The sequence below is a fragment of the Eleutherodactylus coqui genome, chromosome 1, assembly GCF_035609145.1.
Source record: "Eleutherodactylus coqui strain aEleCoq1 chromosome 1, aEleCoq1.hap1, whole genome shotgun sequence".
Lineage (NCBI taxonomy): Eukaryota > Metazoa > Chordata > Amphibia > Anura > Eleutherodactylidae > Eleutherodactylus > Eleutherodactylus coqui.
In genome coordinates this window covers 282,078,325-282,100,982 of record NC_089837.1, presented here as the reverse complement: position 1 = coordinate 282,100,982, position 22,658 = coordinate 282,078,325, and the positions used below count along the sequence as shown (strand labels likewise).

Below are 22,658 nucleotides of genomic sequence, written 5' to 3'. Positions count from 1 at the left end.
ATCCACAACAACCGGTGAGCAATACCTCATACGGGATTTTATTAATTGCCTGTCTATGAATGTTGTTTACCTAATCACATGCGCTTGCGGTAAACAGTATATAGGCAAAACCCGACAACAATTACAACGCAGAATATTTGCGCATATTGGGAATGTCGGGAGGAATGAGGTGACTTCCGTGGCCACTCATGTCTGGGAGCAACATGGTTGCAACCCAGACTGTCTGAGGTTTCAGGGAATGGAAAGAATAAGAACTGATGGGAGGAGAGGGAACATTGATACCCTACTCCTGCAAAAAGAAGTCAGCTGGATTTACCGTTGTGAGACCCTCCAGCCAGCAGGTCTGAATGAGCAGCTGGCGTTCAATTGCTTCCTCTAAAGAATACAGTATTGCTTCCCCTCGGTAAACAGTAATTACTTACCTTACAATCATGGTACAACCCCTTTGATGTTGAGATCTGTAATCGCCAACAACTGTGTGATGAAACCAGCACGTGATTGCCGGTTTCTATGATTTAATATACATACAAGAAGTCGATATATGATTTAATAAAACACACATATAGGCTTGAAAACAACTGCATAAGTCATATATATGTGCACACTCCTTATCTTTATTAGAGCCACGGACTAATTAGTTTACCAGCAAGAAGAGACATATTAGACTAAAGACATCTCCGGATGCCAGCCGCAGCAGCTATTAGAATCCTTCGGTACAGTTTATCACTACAGACCGAGGACCATCTGTAGGATATCCAATCAGCTACCGGGCGCGTAATGACGCCGAGACGTCGGACCGGACGTCATGACGTCACGCGCCACTGTGAAACGCATCCTGTGACCAGCAGTGACACGCATAGGCTCAGCCCAGCGTGGCGACGTCAGGGCTGAACGGGACGCTGCTGCCTCAATAGGGAGGGACACCTCCTCCCTCTCTGATGACGGACGTACACCACGCCCAGCGAACTGACGTCACACATGGAGGACGCAGACGCGGTGGGTGATGGTGGTCCGCCCCTCTGCATCAGGAGTCCCGATTAACAATCGGGTTTTGCTTTTTATAAATCGGGCAGTGCAATCATAATGGCCTCACTATGAACACCCTAAGGGGCCTTTTAGTTAAGGAATCAAATTATTCTTTGACGTTCCTAACAACACATGTGCCCGTTGTTTACAACACATGCACATATGATTGGATAGCAATTCCTGATCACTCCCTAGAAGGTGGAGCAAAGGACTATATAAGGAGGTCAAGTCTTTGTGTCTCCTCATTCCCTGGCCTACCACTAAGGCTGAGGGAGCTACCATTTTTATTATTTTTTTCTCTCTGAGCTACTAATATTCATTAGGGAAACCTTTCTAACTTTATTGGTCATGATCTTCTGATCTAAGACTGAGCAATCTAGATAACGGCTGCGCTCTGTATTTAAAGGGCTGGAGGATAGGAGGAGAAATTTCTTTCTCATGTCCAAACCAGTCTCTACAGCCTGATTATTTGAATGCTGTCAGAGACTTAAAAAGCTGTGGTACTTATTTGAAAGGCTTGGGGCTTTGAGTGGAATTATCCGTCTCATGCCCAAATTAGCCTTAACCACCTTGCTTTAAATACTGACAGATCTCAAAAATAAGAGGAATTACTCTAGATTTGAGAAACGCTCTATTAATTGAGCTCTCGCCAATATCTAATTTCCTCTTTGACCATTCAAATCTGAAGTCTTCATTCAACCTTCAGAGATAGAGATCGCATTCTTTAAATTGAAACCATACGGGTCTCTGTATAAGTTAGAATATACCAGATAACCAGACTGGGAGATGCTTTGATTAGCATCCCAGCGGATACTTGATTCCATCTTCTCAAGCTCTGAGAGAACCCTGATAGTACATTTTTATCATTGGACCAACATTACTTTGACACTGATTCTATCTTTCTATAAGCTCAATCAGTTTAAAACTCTACACAATCTGCTCTTTATATTGAAAATACGTATCCTCCTGAAGAGCCACTCACATGTAGTGGCGAAACGCGTAGAGTCGAAATCGTATTATTCTAAGAAAACGAGCAGAACCGAATACTAGAAAGAGAGCAAAATTACATAGTATATAAAATCTGTACAAAATTACCAATGAGCTTGTTTCCCACAGAGACTTTCTCCACTTAGACTTATCATCTGAAATTAAAGGGGTTGTCCCGAGGCAGCAAGTGGGTCTATACACTTCTGCATGGCCATAATAATGCACTTTGTAATGTACATTGTGCATTAATTATGAGCCATACAGAAGTTATAAAAAGTTTTATACTTACCTGCTCCGTTGCTGGCGTCCTCGTCTCCATGGTGCCGACTAATTTTCGCCCTCCGATGGCCAAATTAGCCGCGCTTGCGCAGTCCGGGTCTTCTTCTTTTCTGAATGGGGCTCCGTGTAGCTCCGTGTAGCTCCGCCCCGTCACGTGCCGATTCCAGCCAATCAGGAGGCTGGAATCGGCAATGGACCGCACAGAAGCCCTGCGGTCCATGAAGACAGAGGATCCCGGCGGCCATCTTCAGCAGGTGAGTATGAAGACGCCGGACCGCCGGGATTCAGGTAAGCGCTGTGCGGGTGGTTTTTTTAACCCCTGCATCGGGGTTGTCTCGCGCCGAACGGGGGGGGGGGGGGGGGGGGGGGTTTAAAAAAAAAAAAAACCCGTTTCGGCGCGGGACAACCCCTTTAAGATACTCATCTCTATACATTGTTGTAGTTTTGGAGATACACTCTCTGTAGTATCTTATCAGGAAATCATTGTCTTACTATATGACCGTAGATTCGGTCATTGTAGAAGTAAAACATTTATATCCAAGGCCCCACCGGTATAGGCATCCTTTATATATATGAAAACAAGACCTTACCAACACCTACAGGATAATTCACTTAGAGGGTCTCGCGACTTAAGTGAGGAGCCCAAAGTGCGGAGGTCACCAATTAGTCTCAGTTAGAGCTATCCTCCTAAGCTCAAATTGGCACGTAATCTAATATTTGACTGGCCTCTCCTAAGCCTACAATTTGGGCTCATTGCCTAAATTGACATACCACCAAGAATTCCAACTGGTGGGGGTCTGAAGTTACGTGTGAATGTTTGTCCAAGTGTAGTGGGTGCGCCACCTTTTATTGTTGTTTCGGCGACACTTAGTGTTTTTGTTATATGTTGTGCCCTGAGTGTAGCTTTTAAAGAAACATTATTAAAATTTATCTCTTTTACGTTCGTCTTTCCTGTGATAGGGCTTTATATTTTTGGTAAAGACTTGCTGCCTCTCTGTGAATTGCTCAGGTTTGTTACCCAGATTGAAAATATAATACACTTTTTTTAAGTAAACCCATATTATTAATTTAATTCTGTGTGAAATGTACTTATCGAGCTTTTCAAGTAAACAATTGTCTCATTAGTATTAAGCATCATATTAGTATTCAAATAAGTAAAATCCAGTATATTGAACGTACCATGTACTTGTTTTATTTCACGTATAAAGAATATAAATACATGCATAAATAATACACATATATTCCACTCAAGCGGAGACATGCTTCTTTGCTAGATTAGTCTTAGTTAAGGAGAGGCAAAAACTGTCATGTCAGAGAAATCTTATTTCCTCCCTCCCCTCACATCACTTAACTCCACCCCTTGTGGTCTTGCTAACTGTTTGGGCATGTTTTTCCCAGTCTATGCCCAACCGTCCAATGTACATCTATGCAGTACAGATCAACCTCACAATGTATTACATTCATGTGTACAGGTTATTTCAAGCACTCTTCTACAATTCTGAAGACGACTAATTATTCAACCTCAAGCATAGGATCTATGTCTTATGACCCAGATTCACCAGACAAAAGATATTCCTCCAGTAAAATATAACAAAACAAATTGTTACTTACTGCAGCTTTAAATTACTGGTGTTTAGCCTCCATCTGTATTTGACAATTCAATAGACTTTTTAGTCTGCCCGCATTCTCCACCAAGAAACTGTTGGAGTATGCCTTTAAATTTAGAATCGGCAATAAGCTTATCGGGATATGAGTTCTCTCATGTGTCCAAATTAGTTACTGATGATGATTGGAGAAAGAACCAGAGACATCAACTGTGTGAAGTCACCACTATGCTCTTCCATTTAGCTTTATTTATCTTGTAAAGCAGGATAAAAGAAAGTATAGTGTCCAGTCACCATTGACCAACACCCCAAACCTAGGAAATCATACAAAGTCTAACTCTGATGAATGTATAAATTATATGACGTGTTGCCTATGGCCCTTTTAGATGGGTTGATTATTGTTCAGAATTCCACACTCCTGTGTAAATGCATGCAGCGACTGCGTGAAAATTGTTCAGTTCAGTTTCTGCATGCAAAAAACTGACAATAAACCATTTAGAAGCGAACGACTGTTGTTTACACTGAACTTTCTGTAAATAAAGGCGAGCGGGGGAAGAACGCTTTCTGTCCTGCTCCACCATCGTTCAGCTAGCACTGTGAGTGATGCCAGCGATACTTGTTCCTATGTAACAGCAAAGGTGTGAGTGTCACTGGGACAAGTGTCGGGCATCGTTTGCCAGACAGCTCATCCCGTGTAAAAGGAGCATTAGTTTAGAATAGTAAAGGAATGCGGATACAATGGCTAAATATGATCTTCAGGAAATGCTGCTTCTACTACAAGGATAGCTCAGTCAGACTAAATATAAACCCGTAAATAACAGGTTCAACACAGAATACTTAATACTTTCACAATGGTTAACCCCTTCCCTCCATATGACGTAAAGGTACGTCCTGGAGGCGGGGTACTTCCCGCAACTGGATGTACCCTTACGTCATATGGTTAGCGCGGGATCAGAAGAGATCTTGCGCTATCCAGCAGCGGGAGCTGGCTGTCACTGATAGCACCCCTGCTGTTAACCCCTTCCCTGCCGCGGCATGGAAAGGGTTCACAGAGGGAGCACACTCCCTCTGTGATGTTATCAGGCTCTCGCGATATAGTATTGGCTGCAATGGAAACCGTCCGTGCGATTTTTTTTATTTTTTTTTTCCACACAAAATAGAACATGCTGTGATTCTCCCCAGTAAGCAGAAAATTGCAGTTGATTTCTGCTCGTGGGCATGGGAGAATCATTTAGCACAGCATGTCTATAAATGGACATTGTTGCGGAATTCGCGGCGGGTGTCTGACCACGAATTCCGCAGCGATAATCCGTCCGTGGGCATGCAGCCGAAACATATCTGGAAACATGTTTCTGGGAACATTATCTGTAAATATGTTTGTTTTATTTCTATGCCTGTTTTAAAATTGTTGGGAGATTGTTTTCAAAATGTTTCCAAGCTGTTTGTAAACCATTTACAAAGTGTTCAGAGACATTTTACAAACAAATTTTCATGTTCGAAGAAGATAGAAATAATGAGGCGGATTTATGAAACTGTTTAAAAGAAACCTTTTCGTTACTCATCATAACCAATCACAGTGCAGCATTCATTTTTCAATGACACCATGCAAAATGAAAGCTTTGCTCTGATTGTTTGCTATGGGCAGTAAAGGCATTTTTTATTTTAATATAAAAGAAAACAAGTGCTCCATAGCAGGGCTAATAAAACCAGAAAATATCAGGTGGCTCTTAACTTTTTAGTTTTGTGCGGCAAAGGTACCCAAGTTATTTTTTTTAGCCCAGAGCCTTGTTCTATAGGGTATTATTGTATCTTGACGCCACTGGAAGCTTGGGATTGACAGGAGGAATGCCCCTTTCACACTCCTAGCTCCTGATAGGGTCAAGGCAGGAAGGTCCTAGCCGCACAGTGTGCTTTGATCTGTGGCTGGCCTGCAGCCTTAGGCTGAGAGTTACTTGTCTTCTTAGGGTTACATTATGAGCTGTAAATGCTGGCATGTTACCACTGTAACATGGCTGCATTAAGATCTAAAAATGTAAGCCTAAGAAGAAAAGTAACAGTGAGCCTAAGGCTGCAGGCCAGCCACAGATTAATGCACATGCTGCAGCTCCGGCCCAGCTGCCGCCTCAGTGCTGCGTTCCAGCAGCCATCTGTCACCTCCGTGCTGGCCACCGGATCTGGGCTCACTCACGGCCACTCCCCAGCTACCCCCTTGCAATGCTGCCACAGGGCCTGCTTCAGCTGCCCCGCTGGGACAGTCCGATGGCCAACGGCTCTCTGCTGCTTCCTACGAGCCGACTCTCAGCTTCCTGCCGCCTGTCTGCTCCATGATGGCCGCTCCCCTGCTCACCGCTGCCACTGTGCTCCATGACGGCTGCTCACCACTCGCAATGCTCCCACACTCCGCGCTTGTAGTCCGGTGCTGGGGAAGACCCTTTCTGCAAATCCTTAGTGGCCTTCCAGGACCTACAGGCCAAGCAGCTGTGCAGCCAATCACGTACAGGGGGCGTCAACCCCCTGTCAATTTTGGCTGCACCAGGACTTCCTGGTGGCGTCAAGATACAATAATACCATTGTATAGATATAATTGCAGCTAGCTTTGCAAAATAATCCTCTGTTCAGCCATTTCTGCATGACAGTAATGCATTTATTAAAGTTCATGCTACAAGATTGAAATATACATAAAGTAAAACATTTTAGAAAAAGAAAAATTACATTAAAGGGGTTGTCTCGAGGAAGCAGTGAATTATTTTTTTTGCCCAGTCCCCCTTATTAAGCATACATTACTAAGCACCCGTGTAAATGACTTTTCTAGCCGGTTTCTACTTACAGTTCCAGCGTTTCAGCAACTTATAAAAAGTTTCCCCAAGATGGCTCTTTTCCCGTCGCTTGCTGTAGCCCGACGTGCGCGCTCCCGAGACGCTACCAGCTGTGTATCCCTGACAACCAGACGCCCCGCAGCCGCCGACCAGACCCACCGCGGCCGCCGACCACGGCACACGCTCTTGGGCCACAGTCACCCACCGCCAGGCAGCAGGTAACCGGCGCTAGGCCCCAGCTCCCCCGCGCTAGGCCCCGGCTCCCCCGCGCTAGGCCCCGGCTCCCCCGCGCTAGGCCCCGGCTCCCCAGCGCTAGGCCCCGGCTCCCCAGCAATAGGCCCCGGGGCCCAGCGGTAGGCCCCGGGGCCCAGCGGTAGGCTCCGGGGCCACAGCAGTAGGCTCCGGGGCCACAGCGGCAGTCCGTCACTCGTCACCCCCGTCAGTCCGTCACCCATCACTTACCTGGGCGGCTGGGCGGCAATGGCCTGGCGGCACGGCTGGGCGGCTGGGCGGCACTGCTGGGCGGCTCAAGTTTCTGCACCTTCCTCTAAGAGAGGATGGTAGCAGAATGGCCGCTCCAGCGCGCTCCCGAGAAGATACAGCTCGTCTGCGCATGCGCAGAAGAGCTGTAGCGGCGAGCACACTGAAGCAGCTCGTGCTCAGAGCAGAAGGCCGGACTGCGCAAGCGCGTCTAAAAAAGCAAGCCGCCAGCGAAATTAGACGGAACCATGGAGACGAGGACGCTAGCAACGGAGCAGGTAAGTGAATAACTTCTGTATGGCTCATATTTAATGCACCATGTATATTACAAAGTGCATTAATATGGCCATACAGAAGTGTATAACCCCACTTGATTTCGCGAGACAACCCCTTTAAGCAAGGTTTCAAAAGTTACACTTATAAATCACATCCTGAGAGTAAGGTCAACTTGTTCCTATTGTTTTGTTAGGGATTGTTAGAAGTTTGACTTTTTATTAATTTTAAAGCTGCAGTGTAACTTTGTTGGAAAACAATAAAGTAAATTTTTACACTATACAACTGTTAAAATATCAGAAAGTATAACACATATTTTCATGATATCCCAATATGTTTAAGCTTGGTTTGCAAGACAGTTTTATCATGGCAGGGGGACCACATAGCAGGATGATGACATCTTCAGCAGGTGGTGGTAGATGTTCTTCAATCATCTTCGTGTCAATAAAACCCTTGCTGTATTCCCACTCTTAACAGCAGCACAGAGACAGAATAAAGAAGTAATTAGTAAATAAGCAGCAGGATGTTTTGACAGACCATGTTTGATGGATATTTGGTTAATATATAGTATTTATAAACTATATAAATTGATGTGTGAATAAAATGTAAAGTAAACTCAAAACAGTCAATTAGATATTGCATAAAATTAATGAAAATGCAATGAATAAAATGTTAGCATTAAAGCAAAGTAAAGGTAATATTTAAAAAATTCAGCAATTTTAAAACTTTTCAAATTATTTTCCGCAACACAGCATGAGTTAGCAGAGAAACAGAAAACTCTATAATTTTAATTACTTTCCTTCTTCAGTTTTTAGAAATATCCCACATGCAGCCCTAGTGTATAACACAATTTGAACACAGACCTCAGAAATGAAGAAGCACCTTGTAGATTTTGGGACTTAAACTTTGCATTCTACTGTATTTTGACTAGTTGTTAGGTAGTGCTGCTGGGACCTGTAGTTCTATGAGGTTTCAGGAGCACATTGCCACATGTGTGGTATAATTGAGCTGACTGGATGTGGTGTTCTCCAGCCAACCAATCCCCACTGGTCTGCTGCACTTATATACCAGGCTCTCTGGCTAGAGGTTGCTTGCTTCCTAATACCCTGGTGCTTGCATTTATGGATGTTGTTGTGTAGGTGTGAACAGTGTCATGTTCGGTGTGTCTGTAGGTGGCCGGATATGTGGTGAACGGTCATGTTCAGTGTGTATTGGTGTGAGCAGCAACTTGTTCTGTGTGTCTGGGCAGGTGGCCAGACATGGTGTGAACAATTCTGTTCAGGGTGCTTGATGTTCTGTGTGGTATGCAATCCCTTGTGTGTTGTTGTGAACTGTGTCCTGTCCAGCTTGGATTGTTTCCATCTAGGGCAGGGGTGTCAAGCTCATTTTCACCGAGGGCCACATCAGGTTTTTGGCGAACTTCAAAGGGCCGATTGTAAGACAGTACAGTAAGGGCTCGTTCACACAAGCGTATTTGTGTACATAATATGCAGTGAATAGAAGCCATTGATGTCAATGTCAATAGCATGACCTATTTTGTTGCGTACTACGCACCCCAATAGGCCATTGAAGTGAATGGGCTGCGCAAATACGTGGTGAATGCGCAGGAAACCTATGTATTCACTGCATATTTGCGCACCATCTCAGTGGGCCCACCTGCGGTCTTTTCTGCATGCCCAAATACGTAAGCATAAGCGATTTTCGATTGCGCAAATACGTAGCATATTTGTGCGACTGAAATGCAATTACGCCTATGTGAACGAAACCCTAATAGTGAACCCTATAGTGGTCGCAGTAGTAATAGTGACTCTGATAGTGGCCCCAGTAAAAATAGTGACCCCTATAGTGGTCGCAGTAGTAATAGTGACCCCTATAGTGGTCGCAGTAATAATAGTGACTCTCATAGTGGCCCCAGTAAAAATATTGACCCCCACAGTGGGCCAATTAGTAATAGCGATCCCCACAGTGGCCCCAGTAGTAACAGGGTACCCCACAGTGGCCCCAGTAGTAACTGGGTACCCCACAGTGGCCCCAGTAGTAACTGGGTACCCCACAGTGGCCCCAGTAGTAATAGCGACCCCCACAGTAATATACCCCCCCACCCAGCAGCAATATTCACCCCCACCAGCAATATTAACCCCTCCCAGCAACAGTATTAACCCCCACCCACCCAGCAGCAATATTAACCCTCTCCCAGCAGCAATATTAACCCCCCACCCCATCGAGCAACAATATTACCCCCCACCCAGCAACAATATTACCCCCCCAGCAATATTACCCCCCCAGCAATATTATCCCCCCCCGCAGAAATATTAACCCCCTCCCAGCAACAGTATTAGCCCCCACCCACCAGCAATATTAACCCCCACCAGCAATATTAACCCCCTGCCAGCAACAATATTAACCCCTCCCAGCAGCAATATTAACCCCCCCAACACACCAGCAATATTAACCCTCTCCCAGCAGCAATATTAACCCCCCGACCCCTTCCCAACCCGGCAGCAATATTAACCCCCTGCCAGCAACAATATTAACCGGCTTGCAGCAGCAATATTAACCCCCCACCCCCACCGAGCAACAATATTACCCCCCCCCCCCCCCCGCAGAAATATAAACCCCCTCCCAGCGACAGTATTAACCCCCACCCACCAGCAATATTAACCTCCTCACCCCCGGCAGCAATCAGCAATATTAACCTCCTCCCAGCAACAACAATATTAACCCCCCACCCCCCAGCAGCAATATTAACTTCCCCCTTCCCCAGGCGTATGCTTACCTCCTCCTTGCTGTCAGCGCCGCTCCTCCTCGGATCGTACCGAGCCCGGGTGGCATATTATCTTTTTCCACAAGACTTCTGCACTATTGAGCAATTCCAGCAACCTGATTGGTTGTTTGGTGAATCAGCGAACCCAAACAACCAATCACTGTGAATCAGCCAACCCAGACAACCAATCAGGTTGCTGGAATTGCTCAATAGTGCAAAAGTCTTGTGGAAAAAGTTCATATGCGCCCGGGTGCACTCTGACATCTGTGTGCAGCACGGCACGCTTCCTCCCTGAGTCCTCTCCTGCGGAACTGAAGAGCAGGGGACTCAGGGGAGAAGGATTCTGATGTCAGAGTGTGCGCCGGGATCAGCGCTGTCAGTGTGATTACAAGTGGGGAGCTGCAGCACCCCAGCTGGTAATCACTACAGTGGTGAGTGGCCGTCTGCATGCTGCGGGCCTTGTGTTTGACACATGTGATCTAGGGCATCTTCTGTTTATGGAGTGGGTTCAGCTCCTGGGTCCATTCTGTGAAATGGCTCCTAACATGTACATTGCATATCAGGAAGGGGTTAAAATTAGAATTTTTTCCAGGCAGCATTTCAGGTTTGTAATAATCATGAATGTAAGAAACTCCTTTCAGCAGACCCTATTTTCAGAATTACACCTCACATGGAATTCATGAAGGAGAGTAGTGAGCATTTTAACAGCTGTTTTGTAGCGTTTCTTAACTCTTTCCAATCCATTGTCTGACGTCTAAAGACATTCTGATTGAAGGCTGTAAAGCTTCCAATGTTGAAAGACGTCAGGTAGGTATTCTTACTGTATATTACCGGTCTCTCTGTTGTCAGGGGGCCTCTCCAGCATGTCCAATACTGCAGTACTGGCTCTAGCCAGCAGGTGGTGCTATTGTATAATGGCAGAAAGAGAAAACCCCCAGGAAATCGTGAATCCAAAATTGGATTGCAAAGGGTTAACATTAGGTTATGAGATTGAAAAATTACAGTCTATCCTTTAATACAGGTTTAGTCCTGACATTTTTATTTTCCATGATGGGTAATAAGAGAAAAAGCACCTTCCACAATTTGCTACTCAATTTCTTAGAAGTAGACCTGCTCCATAAGTGGACATAATCTGTTATTGGACATATGGCAGGGCTAAGAAGGGACAAAGTGCTATTTGACTGCAATAATTTACAGATGCAATGTCGTATTTGCTGAGCCCCTGAGGAACTTAGAGTAGTGAACCCCCCCCCCCCTCCAAAAAATGACCCACTTTGAAAACTGCACTTCTCAAGGAATTTATCAACGGATATAGTTAGAGTTTTGACCCCATGGATGTTTTGTGAATCCTGTAACACTTGGCTGTGAAAATTTAAAATTACAATTTTTCGAGAAACCTGCAGGTTTAACCTCAAATTTTTCATTTTCATGAGGGACAATTAGAAAAAAGCATCCCACTATTTGCTACCCAATCTCTCCCAACTACAGAAATGCCCATATGTGGAGGGCAGATTTTGCTGAAATTTCTGGATGCCATGTCACATTTGCAAAGCTCCCTGTGGGAGAAATACAGTGGGCACCCCCAAAATGACATCATTATGGAAAATATACCCCTCCAGGAATTCGTCAAAGGGTTTTAACCCTACAAGTGTTTCATGAATCTTGTTAACATTGGGCCATGAAAATGAAAAAGTACAATATTTCTAGCAACATATACATTAAGTCCCAAATGTCTCATATTCATGACAGTAATAGGAAAAAGAAGCACTCTACAATTTGTACCCTAGTACTACAGTTTCTCCCTAGTACAGTAATGTCATATGAATGGACATAACCTGCTGTTTAGACGCATTGCAGGGCTCAAAAGGCAGCACAAATTTAGCTGGAATAATTTTTGGTCACACTTGCAGAGCCCCTGCAGTACCCAGTACAGTGAAAACAAAGCAGCAGTTCTGTCATTGTTGTGCAGGGTTCATTTTTATGACATTCACAATGCATATAACTTTATTCCGTGGGTCCGTATGGTTAAGGTGATTTCAAACTATAGTTTTTATTCTATAGTTTTCTACTTTTGCACAAAGAAAATTGCCATATTCAGACAGTCATAACTTTTTTACTTTTCCATCTATGGACCTATGTGAATGCTTGTTTTTAGCAGAATGAGCTGACTTTTTCATTAGTACTATTTTTGGGTACAGACAACTTTTTCATCGCTTTCTAGTAGAGTTTTTTGGTAGCTGAGCTATATCAAAAACCACAACTGCTCACATTTCTGTGAACTTGATTCCATTTTCTGTGATTAATTTGCAAAGCTATTGTAGGGACTTGTGAGACCATGCGAACGCTACGCTATGCGAACATAAAATGGAAAACTTGTTGTAAATGTTTTAAGAACTATCGAGCCAAGGATTTGGCTTGAACTGTTCACTGTCCACCACCTGGTCTTCCACGTTTTGGGGACATTTCAACTGTTAATTAGTGTATATTACATGACGGTACATTACACCACTTAGTATAGTATATGTTACTGTATATTAGGTGTATCCTGGGGTAATACAGATAGTCCCCTACTTGCGAACATTCGACTTACGAATTTCGCAAGATACAAACTATCTGTCCTGCACAGTATGATGTAATGCTATAGCATTACATCATACTGTGCAGGAACCGGGCAGGCTTCTATCAAGCCTGATAGAAGCCTGTCCGGTCAGATCGCGGTTGCTAGGCAGCCGGGGGCCTTCTGAAAGGCCCTAGGGCTGTCTATGCAGAGCGCCTATCAAGCCGTGCGCTTGATGGGCACTCTGCATAGGCAGCCCTGGGGCCTTTCAGAAGGTCCCCGGCTGCCTAGCAACCGCACAGCGTCCTGCGATCTCATTGTGGGACGCTGTACGGGCCCCCTGAACGTCGGGTGCAGGCTGTTTCTTACAGCGGGCACCCGGCGGCAGCAGTTCCGATGAGCCGCGCCGATCGGCAGAACTGTTAACACTTTAAATACCGCTGTCAGAGCGGTATTTAAAGTGTTAACAGTTCCGACAAGCGGCGCGGCTCGTCGGAACTGCTGCCGCCGGGTGCCCGCTGAAAGAACAGCGGGCACCCGACGTTGTATGAAGCGGGATCCACCCGCGATCCTGCTCCATACAATCATTTGTTCGGACTTGCGAACAAATCGACTTGCGAACAGGCTCCTGGAACAGAACCTGTTCGCAAGTACGGGGCTAACTATCTTGTATCTATGATTGGATCTACTGCAAAGAGAGAATACAGTCACTGAGCTGTAGGCCACTATATACCTGCGTGTAGCAGAGTTGAGTGTATATGTCTGCATGTAGCAGAGTTGAGTGTATATGTCTATGTGTAGCAGAGCTGAGCGTATATACCTGTGTAGCAGAGCTGAGCGTATTTACCTGTGTGTGTAGCACAGCTGAGTATATATACCTGTGTGTGTAGCACAGCTAAGTGTATATAGCTGCGTGTAGCAGAGCTGAGTGTATATAGTTGCGTGTAGCAGAGCTGAGTGTATATAGCTGCGTGTAGCAGAGCTGAGTGAATATAGCTGCGTGTAGCAGAGCTGAGTGTATATAGCTGCGTGTAGCAGAGCTGAGTGTATATAGCTGCCTGTAGCAGAGCTGAGTGTATATACCTGCTTGTAGCAGAGCTGAGTGTATATACCTGCTTGTAGCAGAGCTGAGTGTATATACCTGCTTGTAGCAGAGCTGAGTGTATATACCTGCGTGTAGCAGAGCTGAGTGGATATACCTGCTTGTAGCAGAGCTGAGTGTAATTTACCTGCGTGTAGCAGAGCTGAGTGTATATACCTGTGTGTAGCAAAGCTGAGTGTATATACCTGCGTGTAGCAGAGTTGTGTGTATATACCTGCGTGGCCCCATTGAAAACATTGGGAGAACATCGCAATCCCCTGTCGCTGCTGTGACAGTCGCGTTGGGGAATGCTTTCAGCCCTGCAGGGATGTGTGGTTGTTTCCATGTGAAAACACCTTGCATCCAGGAGTTTCCACATGTTTTTTAATGGGGTCGACTGTTGTACTTTAGCCGCTAGGGATAGTTAAGGTTCTCGCACTTGCTTAGCAATGCTTCGTTCTCCACAGCAGCTGGTGCAACGGCGCCACTAAACATAACATTGCAACTTTGAGCTGGCCTGACACCTCACTTAATCAATCTTAAATGTTATGATTTACAGCGGTGGTGAGGACCTAAGAAATTTATTGACACCAAAATCAGCCACCAAAGGTCCTGCAATAGGGGTCAAAGTGTGGTGCAAGAAAAAACCTGTAGGCTTTTTTATATTAAATTTGTACTAAATTGAATGTTGTTATTTTTTTTACATATATCTTATTCTATGGCTATGATGCTAATGTAAGGCGTTCCTATCTTGAATAAAACAAATTTTAAAAAATTAAACAAATTGCACATCACATCCAATAACCAATGTCTGCTTTCATTTTCTTAAGGCATATAGGGAAATTGGAGCAGGAAGTTGCTATAGACAACGCCTCTACTTTTCTTAAAAGGGTTTTCTGGTTGCCAACCAACACCACTTCAATAGGCCTGCCTGTATTAAAATAATACGAAGAACTATACTTACTCCTTCACCGCCATTGGAATCTAGTGTTGCAGCCCTGCTCTGGTCCCAGTTGTGAGAGATAATGTCACAGTAAATCAGGTGATCATTGCAGCCAATGAGAGGCTGCAGCATCAGTGCTCATTCCCCTGGAATAGGCGCTCACAACATGATCTGTACGATGCCAGGAGTTTAGGTATGTGACGCTGCAACTTTTCATTGGCATTATCTGTCATAGCAATAACCAGGACTAGATGGATAGTATTCCATGTGGGGCCTGACAAGTGCCTTATATAGTGTTAGAATAATGTTCTCGTCCCTCACCCCTATACCTCTTTTAATGCACCCCAAGACTTTATTTGCTTTTGCAGCAGCTCACTAGCATTGCTTGCGCCAGTTAAATCTACAATCCACTAGTACCCCCAGGTCTTTTTCCATATCACTTTTCCCTAACAGTACCCCATTTAGTGTATATTGGTGACATCTGTTTCTCCTGCCCATGTGTTTAATCTTACATTTATCAACATTGAACTTCATTTGTTTTTCTGCCCAAGCCCCTAGCTTATTCAGGTCCATTTGTAGCCGTACATTGTCCTCCATTGTATTAATTGTCTTGTATAATTTTGTATCATCTGCAAATATTGATATTTTACTGTGCAGTCCCTCCATCAGGTCGTTGATAAATATATTGAACAGAATGGGGCCTAATACTGAACCCTGTGGCACCCCGCTAGCGACGGTGGCCCAATCTGAGTATGAACCGTTTATACTACCCTCTGTTTTCTATCTCTCAGCCAGTTCTTTATCCAGATACACATGTTTTCACCCAATCCAAGCTGCCTCATTTTGTATATCAACCTATTGTGCTGCAGAGTGTCAAATGCTTTAGAGAAATCCAGATATACGAGATCAATAGACTCTCCCAGGTCCAGCCTAGATCTTACTTCATTGTAGAAGCTGATCAGATTGGTCTGACATGATCAACCCCTCATGAACCCATGCTGGTGAGGAGTTATTCCGTTGTTCTCCTTGAGGTATTCTAGGATGGCGTCTGTCAGAAGCCCCTCGAATATTTTTCCAGTTATTGAAGTGAGACTTACCAGCCTGTAGTTTTCAGGCTCTCTTTTGGACCCCTTTTTGTATATTGAAACTACATTGGCAATGTGGTATCCATAAATATTAGAAATAATGGCCTAGCTATCACATCACTTAGTTCCCTTTAGAACCCTTGGGTATATTCCATCTGGGCCCGGCAATTTATCGATTTTAATCCTCTTTACTGGCTCTGCACTTCCTTCTGTGTGTTAGGTATGTAATATTTTTGGGGGAGGGGGGGTGTGTTGTTTTATTCTCCTGCATCTCGTGTGACATTTCCTTTTTGTTCGTGAATACACTTGAAAAGAAACTATTTAATAGATTTGCTTTTCCCCCCATCGTTTTCTATGATCTCTCCTGTATTATTTGTTAATGGGCCAGTGCTCTCAGTGCAAATCCTTTCACTGTTAATATAATTGAAAAATAGTTTAGGATTGTTTTTGCTCTCTTTGGCGATCAGTCTTTCTGCCTCCTTCTTAGCAATTTTGATCTTTTCTTTACATAGTTTTTTTCCCTGTATGATTTTAGCACTTCTTCGCTGCCTTCTTGTTTTAGTAGTTTAAATGTTTTCTTTTTTTCATTTATTGCCCCTCTTACAGTCTTTTCGAGCCACATTGGTTTCCTTCTACTTGTAGTTCTTTTATTTTTAAAGGGTATGAACTGCTCACATGAGGTAATTAGGATGTTTTTATACTTTTTCCAATTGTTGTCTGTACTGATATTTTTGAGGATATTGTCCCAATTAATGTTACCAATAGTAGTTCTAGTTTATTTGTGGCTCCCTGATAAGGTTTCTGTTACCATGCGGCGTTTGCTGGTCCTCCCGGGGCGGTGGTGTGTGGGGCCCCACGGTCGGGGCGCGTCCCCCCGGCTTGTTGTCCGGTTGCCAGGGGCACGGGTGCCTGGCCAGCCTGGTGCTGGTGGTGCGCGGCGCCGTGCGCGCGTGCACCTGTGAGTGCAGCTGCCATGCACAAGCTCCTTTTCATTATGATCTGTTGGGAGTGGGCTGTCTCCCTCTCTCCGCCCCTGGGCAGAGGTTTTTGTTTAAAGGTCTGGCAGGGACTTGCAGTCACTGCTAGGTATTGGTTTCCCTCAGTGTGCTAACTAGTCTGCCTCTGTAGGTCTCCTGCCTCTATCAGCTTGTCTGTTATAGTTGCTACTATCTGCCAGGTTTTTCCATCTGCCTCAGTTCTAATTAGTTTGTTTGTGTTGGTTGCTTTTCATCTGCCTTTTCTGTCAGTATTCCACCCTTCCATCAGGTACGCCAGCGTCCCTTCTCGGTCCCTAGTGAGAGTAGGGACCACCGCCCAATTGCCCGCCTGGGTTAGCCAGGAGTGGAGGCAAGCAGGCAGGGACAGGGGTTGTGGGTGAGATCCAGGGCAACCCAGCCTGACGTATCACGGGTAGTATACTGTAGCTTAATAACTGGCCCTTAAAATTGTTCAGGGTTTTTTTTGCTCTCCAATGGAGGCTATGAGTACCCTCGTTAGTCAGTTGCAGGATTTGGTGGTCGCAATCCAAGACCTGTCTGGTCGTATGGTGGCCCAGGAGCAGCGGGAGTTATTGCATGTTTCTGCCGCCCCTTCTATTCCTGAGCCCAAGTGTCCCCTTCCTGGGGTGTTTTCATGGAAGAGGAGCAAGTTTTTTGTTTTTCAGCACACATGTAGATTGTTTTTTCAGATGCATCTCCGCTCATCCGGCTCAGAATCCCAGAAAGTTGGATTGATTATGTCCTTACTTCGGGGTCCCCCCCAGACATGGGCATACTCCTTACCTGAGAGTTCGGCTTGCCTGCAGTCAGTTGATTTGTTTTTTCGGGAACTTGGAGGTATTTTTGATGAGCTGGACCGTGCAGGGTTGGCAGTATCTCATCTCATGTCTCTACGTCAGGGGCAGCAGTGGGTAGAGGACTATTGCTCTAAATTTAGACAGTATGCAGGTGAAACCTCTTGGAATGATAGCGCTCTTAAAGATGTGTTTTTGTTGGGTCTTTCTGACGCTGTCAAAGATTCACTTACTTCTCATCCCACCCCCGTGACACTCAATGATGCGATGGAATTGGCAGTCAAAGCTGACAGAAGGCTGAGATCTAGAAAGGAGGAACGTCAAGCCCCTAAATCTATGGAATCCAGCAGACCCGCTCACACTTCTCCCATGCCAACTTCTGGTGTCGAGCCTATGGAAGTGGACCAGCTAAGTCCCGAGGAACGGCGAGGGTTCCAGATGACTCATCATCTCTGCCTCTATTGTGGGAAAGCTGGACATCCTGTAGCGACCTGTCCTCAGAAGCATCTACAACATCAGTCTGAACCGGCGAAAAACTTCAGATCCTAGGCGATTTTTGGGAGGATCGCCTAGAATCACAGGTACTCCATAAGCTGTTGGTGCCTTGTCAAATTGGCTTCCGGAATTTCACTTAGTCTGGTCAAGCTTTTATGGATTCAGGTGTGGCCACCAATTTGATTAATTTAAGTTTTGTCAGACCTCTGATGACTGAATTCTCAGCGTTAAAGGTTCCCATACGCTTCACTAGTATTGATTTTACCCCTCTGCCTGCAGGTGTTGTACAATGGAGGACTCCCATTTTACAGTTCGCTGTAGGTGTTTTCCATTCTGAGAATCTGTCGTTCTTGGTAATGGAAAGGATGTTCGTTGATCTAGTGCTTGGCATGCCCTGGTTGGCACTGCACAATCCCCTATTTGATTGGTCCACTCGGGAATTGACACATGGGGGGGGGGATGTCCTGTCATAGTCACTTAGCTACTAAATCCATGTGTTCAGCAGATACCATATTTATCCCAGAGTATTTGTCTGATTTTCATGACGTATTTTCTAAGAAACTGTCTGAGACTTTGCCTCCCCATAGGGAGTGGGCCCGTGGTATTGATTTGATCCCCGACAGTCCCATTTCTTAAGGGAGCCATTTTCAATTTGTCTGGGCGTGAGCACAAAGCCCTTAAGTCCTACATCTCAGAGTCTCTGGCCAAAGTTATATCAGGCCGTCCAGGTCCCCTGCCGTGGCAGGTCTCTTCGTGGAGGAGAAGGATGGGACATTGAAGCCTTGTGTGGACTATCGGGCTTAGAATAAAATTACAGTGTAAAACCAGTGCTCCTTGCCCCTGATTCCTGACTTATTAAATCAGGTGGTAGAGGCCCACTGGTTTTCCAAATTTGAATCAGGGGGGGCTTACAATTTAATTTGCATCCGAGAGGGAAATGAGTGGAAGACCGCATTCAACACTCCGTTAGGACATTTTGAATGTCTAGTCATGCCCTTTGGACTCTGTAATGCACCCGCTGTGTTCCAGGCATGTATGAACGCGGTCTTCCACGACTTCCTGGGGGTATTTTTGGTCATATATCTCGGTGACATTCTGGTGTACTCCCCAGACTGGGATTCACATGTGCGGCACCTGAGGCTGGTCCTGACCTGTTTGCGTGAGTACCAACTTTTTGTCAAGTTGGAGAAATGCATTTTTGGTACTAAACAAATGTCTTTCCTTGGTTATGTGATTTCTTCCACGGTGATTCAAATAGAGTCTGATAAAGTAGCAGCAATCTCCCAATGGGTCAGACCAGATAATCTGAAAGCTCTCCAGCGTTTTTTAGGTTTTGCTAATTTTTACCGTAAATTCATTAGGCATTATTCTGTTATTGCTCAACCCCTGACCGATGTTACCAAGAAGGGGGCTCACTTGGTAGGATGGTCACCAGAGGCCCTAGAGGCTTTCAGTCATCTCAAAAGGTCATTTACTGCTGCCCCGGTGCTTGTACAGCCTGACGCGCGGCGACTGTTCTTTATTGAGGTCGATGCGTCTGAGGTGGGGGAGGGGGCTGTATTGTCTCAGGAAGTCAGTGGGAGATCTGGGTGTAGCCCATGTGCGTTCTTCTCGTGGAAGTTCAGTTCGGCGGAACATAACTACGACGTGGGTAATCGTGAGTTATTGGCGATTAAGTGGTCTCTGGAAGAGTGGCGGCACCATCTTGAGGGGGCTAGGCATCCCATTACTGTGTATACTGATTATAAAAACTTGGTATATCTCGCCAATGCTCACAGCTCGTCAAGTCAGGTGGGCGTTGTTTTTCGCCAGGTTTAACTTCGTTGTTACATATATTCCAGGGGAGAAGAACGTGAAGGCAGACGCCCTCTCACAGAGTTTCGGTTTGCCGGAAAGTGAGACAGTGGCTCCCAAGAATATCTTGGCACCTAGGGTGGTGGTGGTAGTTGTAGAATCTGATCTCGTTCCTCATCTACAAAATGGTCAGCAGGACGCTCCCTCGGGGGTGCCGAAGGGCAGATGGTTTGTGCCAGAGACCTTGTGTCTCAGAGTCATTGAAGAGTCCCACTCATCTGTTCTCGCAGGCCATCCGGGGGTTCAGGGGACTCTGGATCTTTGTACTAGACACTACTGGTGCATGCAGTAAAAGTCGTCGTCGGCATCCGGAGGGGCCTCTGAGACCGTTACCGGTGCCTTCTCGTTCGTGGTCGCATTAATCGGTAGATTTTATCACCAATCTACCTGAGTCACAGAAGTTCACCACTATCTTAGTTGTTGTAGACCATTTCTCTAAAATGGCACATTTCGTGGCGTTAAAGAAGCTACCTTCTGCGATGGAGTTTTCCAAGATTTTTGTAAAAGAAATCATTTGCCTACATGGGGTTCCCAAGAACATTACATCTGATCGCGGGGTTCAGTTTGTTACGCAATTTTGGCGAGCTTTCTGTAGAAACCTGGGAATGTCGCTTTCCTTCTCATCAGCATTCCACCCACAAACTAATGGTCAGGCTGAGTGGAAGAACCAGGATTTAGTGCAATATTTACGGTTGTTTGCTAGCAAAAAGCCTCATCAGTGGGCAGAATTCCTGCCCTTGGCAGAGTTTGCGCTAAACAACCGTACTTGTTCTTACACTGGGGTATCTCCATTCCTGTGCGTATATGGTCAGCATCCTCACTTAATACAGCTATTTCTACTCCGTCTGCCTGTCCTGCAGCTGATGTCGCCACAGATGCGCTGCAGGGGGTATGGAAAGAAGTACAGAAGAACCTGGAAGCAACGGGGGCTCGTATGCAGTTGCGTAGTGGAAGGAGTCTGTCAGTATCTGAACCTTAGAGGGTGGGACAGAAGGTATATTTGTCTTCTAGAAATCTCAAATTGAAGGTTCCGTCTTTGAAACTGGCGCCACGTTATGTGGGTCCCTTTGTCATCACGCGTGTAGTAAATCCGCTTGCTTATGAACTTGATTTGCCAGCTACATGGAGGGTTCATAGAGTTTTTCATAAGTTATTATTGAAACCTTTTGTCCCTCCGTGCGCAACCCGCTCACACTCCTCCGCCCGTGCGCGACTGCTCACTCCTCCGCCCGTGCGCGACCGCTCACACTCCTCCACCCGTGCGCGACCGCTCACACTCCTCCGCCCGTGCGCGACTGCTCACACTCCTCCGCCTGTACACAACCGCTCACACAGAGGCTAACTGCGATACAGTTTCTGTGGACTGCATTATATTCTTTTCTTCAGATATGCCCTCTCTTTCTATTTGCTAAAAATATTTTTCTTCCTTTTATAGCATGTATTTAAGTTCTGTGTTCATCCATCCTGGTCTCTTTAAATGCCGCAGAGGTCTTCTGCAGCGTGAGCACGCCGGAGCCGGACAGAAGAGAGCAGACAGCGCAAGCGCGTCTAATCTCGGCAGAAGGCAGCTTTAGTCGGCGCCATGGAGACGGGGACGCCAGCACCGGAGGGGTAAGTGTATAACTTCTGTATGGCCAATATTTAATGCACGATGTATATTACAAAGTGCATTAATATGGCCATACAGAAGTGCTTAACACCACTTGCTCTCACGGGACAACCACTTTAATATTTTAAAATTATTTTCTGTTGCAATCTTCTAACCGCAATAACTTTTTATTTTTCCATCAACATAGTTATGCGAGGGCTTATTTTGTGCAGGACCTTCCCGTAGTTTGTGTTGGTGACTTTTTGATAGCTTTTTATTACATTTTTACTTAAAGATGGGGTGACCAAAACAGCACAATTCTGGCGGGTTTTTTTTTCTGACGACATTCACTGTGCGGGGTCAATAATGTGTTATTTTGACAGATCTGAGTGATACAAAATGCGTATTTTTGTTTTAGTTATTTAGATTATTTTATAGATATGGCAAAAGGTTTTTTTTAACCTTTATTACTTTTTTTTTTTTTTTAATAATTAGTAAAACTTTTTAAAACTTATTTTTACTTTTTATTGTAGTCCCCAAAGGGAACAAAAACATGCAATGTTTTGATTGCTCCTGCAGTATGATGTAATGTCATAGCATTACATTATACTGTGATCTGACAGGCATTCTAACAAGCCATGCCATAGGAATGGCTTGATAGGCATTCTGCTATGACAGCCATGGGACCTTTCAGAAGGCCCTGGGCTGCCATGGCACCCACACAGCAACCCACGATTTTATCACGGGGAGAGGGAGCGTACGGTACCCCCAAACATCGGTCAAGGGTTTTAAATGCCGCTGTCAGAATTGATGGCAGCATTTAGAGGGTTAACAGCTGAGATCAGCCGTGCGGCTTATTGGAGCTATTACAGGTGAGTGCCAGCTGTAAGAAACCGCTAACAGACGCGATATATGGAGCGAGATCACCCCATAATCTCCCTCCATACATACCCTGAAGCTGCAGGACGTAACCGTATGTCATGTAGTTTTAAGGGGATAAAGTGTATTACACTTTCAATCTGGGTAACAAACGT

At 45.3% G+C, this 22,658-nt stretch overlaps 1 protein-coding gene across 1 annotated transcript in view; it reads right to left on the bottom strand.

Moving 5' to 3' along the window:
- Window positions 1-7,761: 7,761 nt before the first annotated feature.
- The window catches only part of CYB5R1 (cytochrome b5 reductase 1), a 114,174-nt gene continuing 99,277 nt past the window's right edge, over window positions 7,762-22,658 (bottom strand). Inside the window, exon 9 of the mRNA XM_066584181.1 lies at window positions 7,762-7,934. Coding sequence (XP_066440278.1) covers window positions 7,762-7,934 — 173 coding nt within the window. The remainder of the gene's footprint in view (window positions 7,935-22,658) is intronic.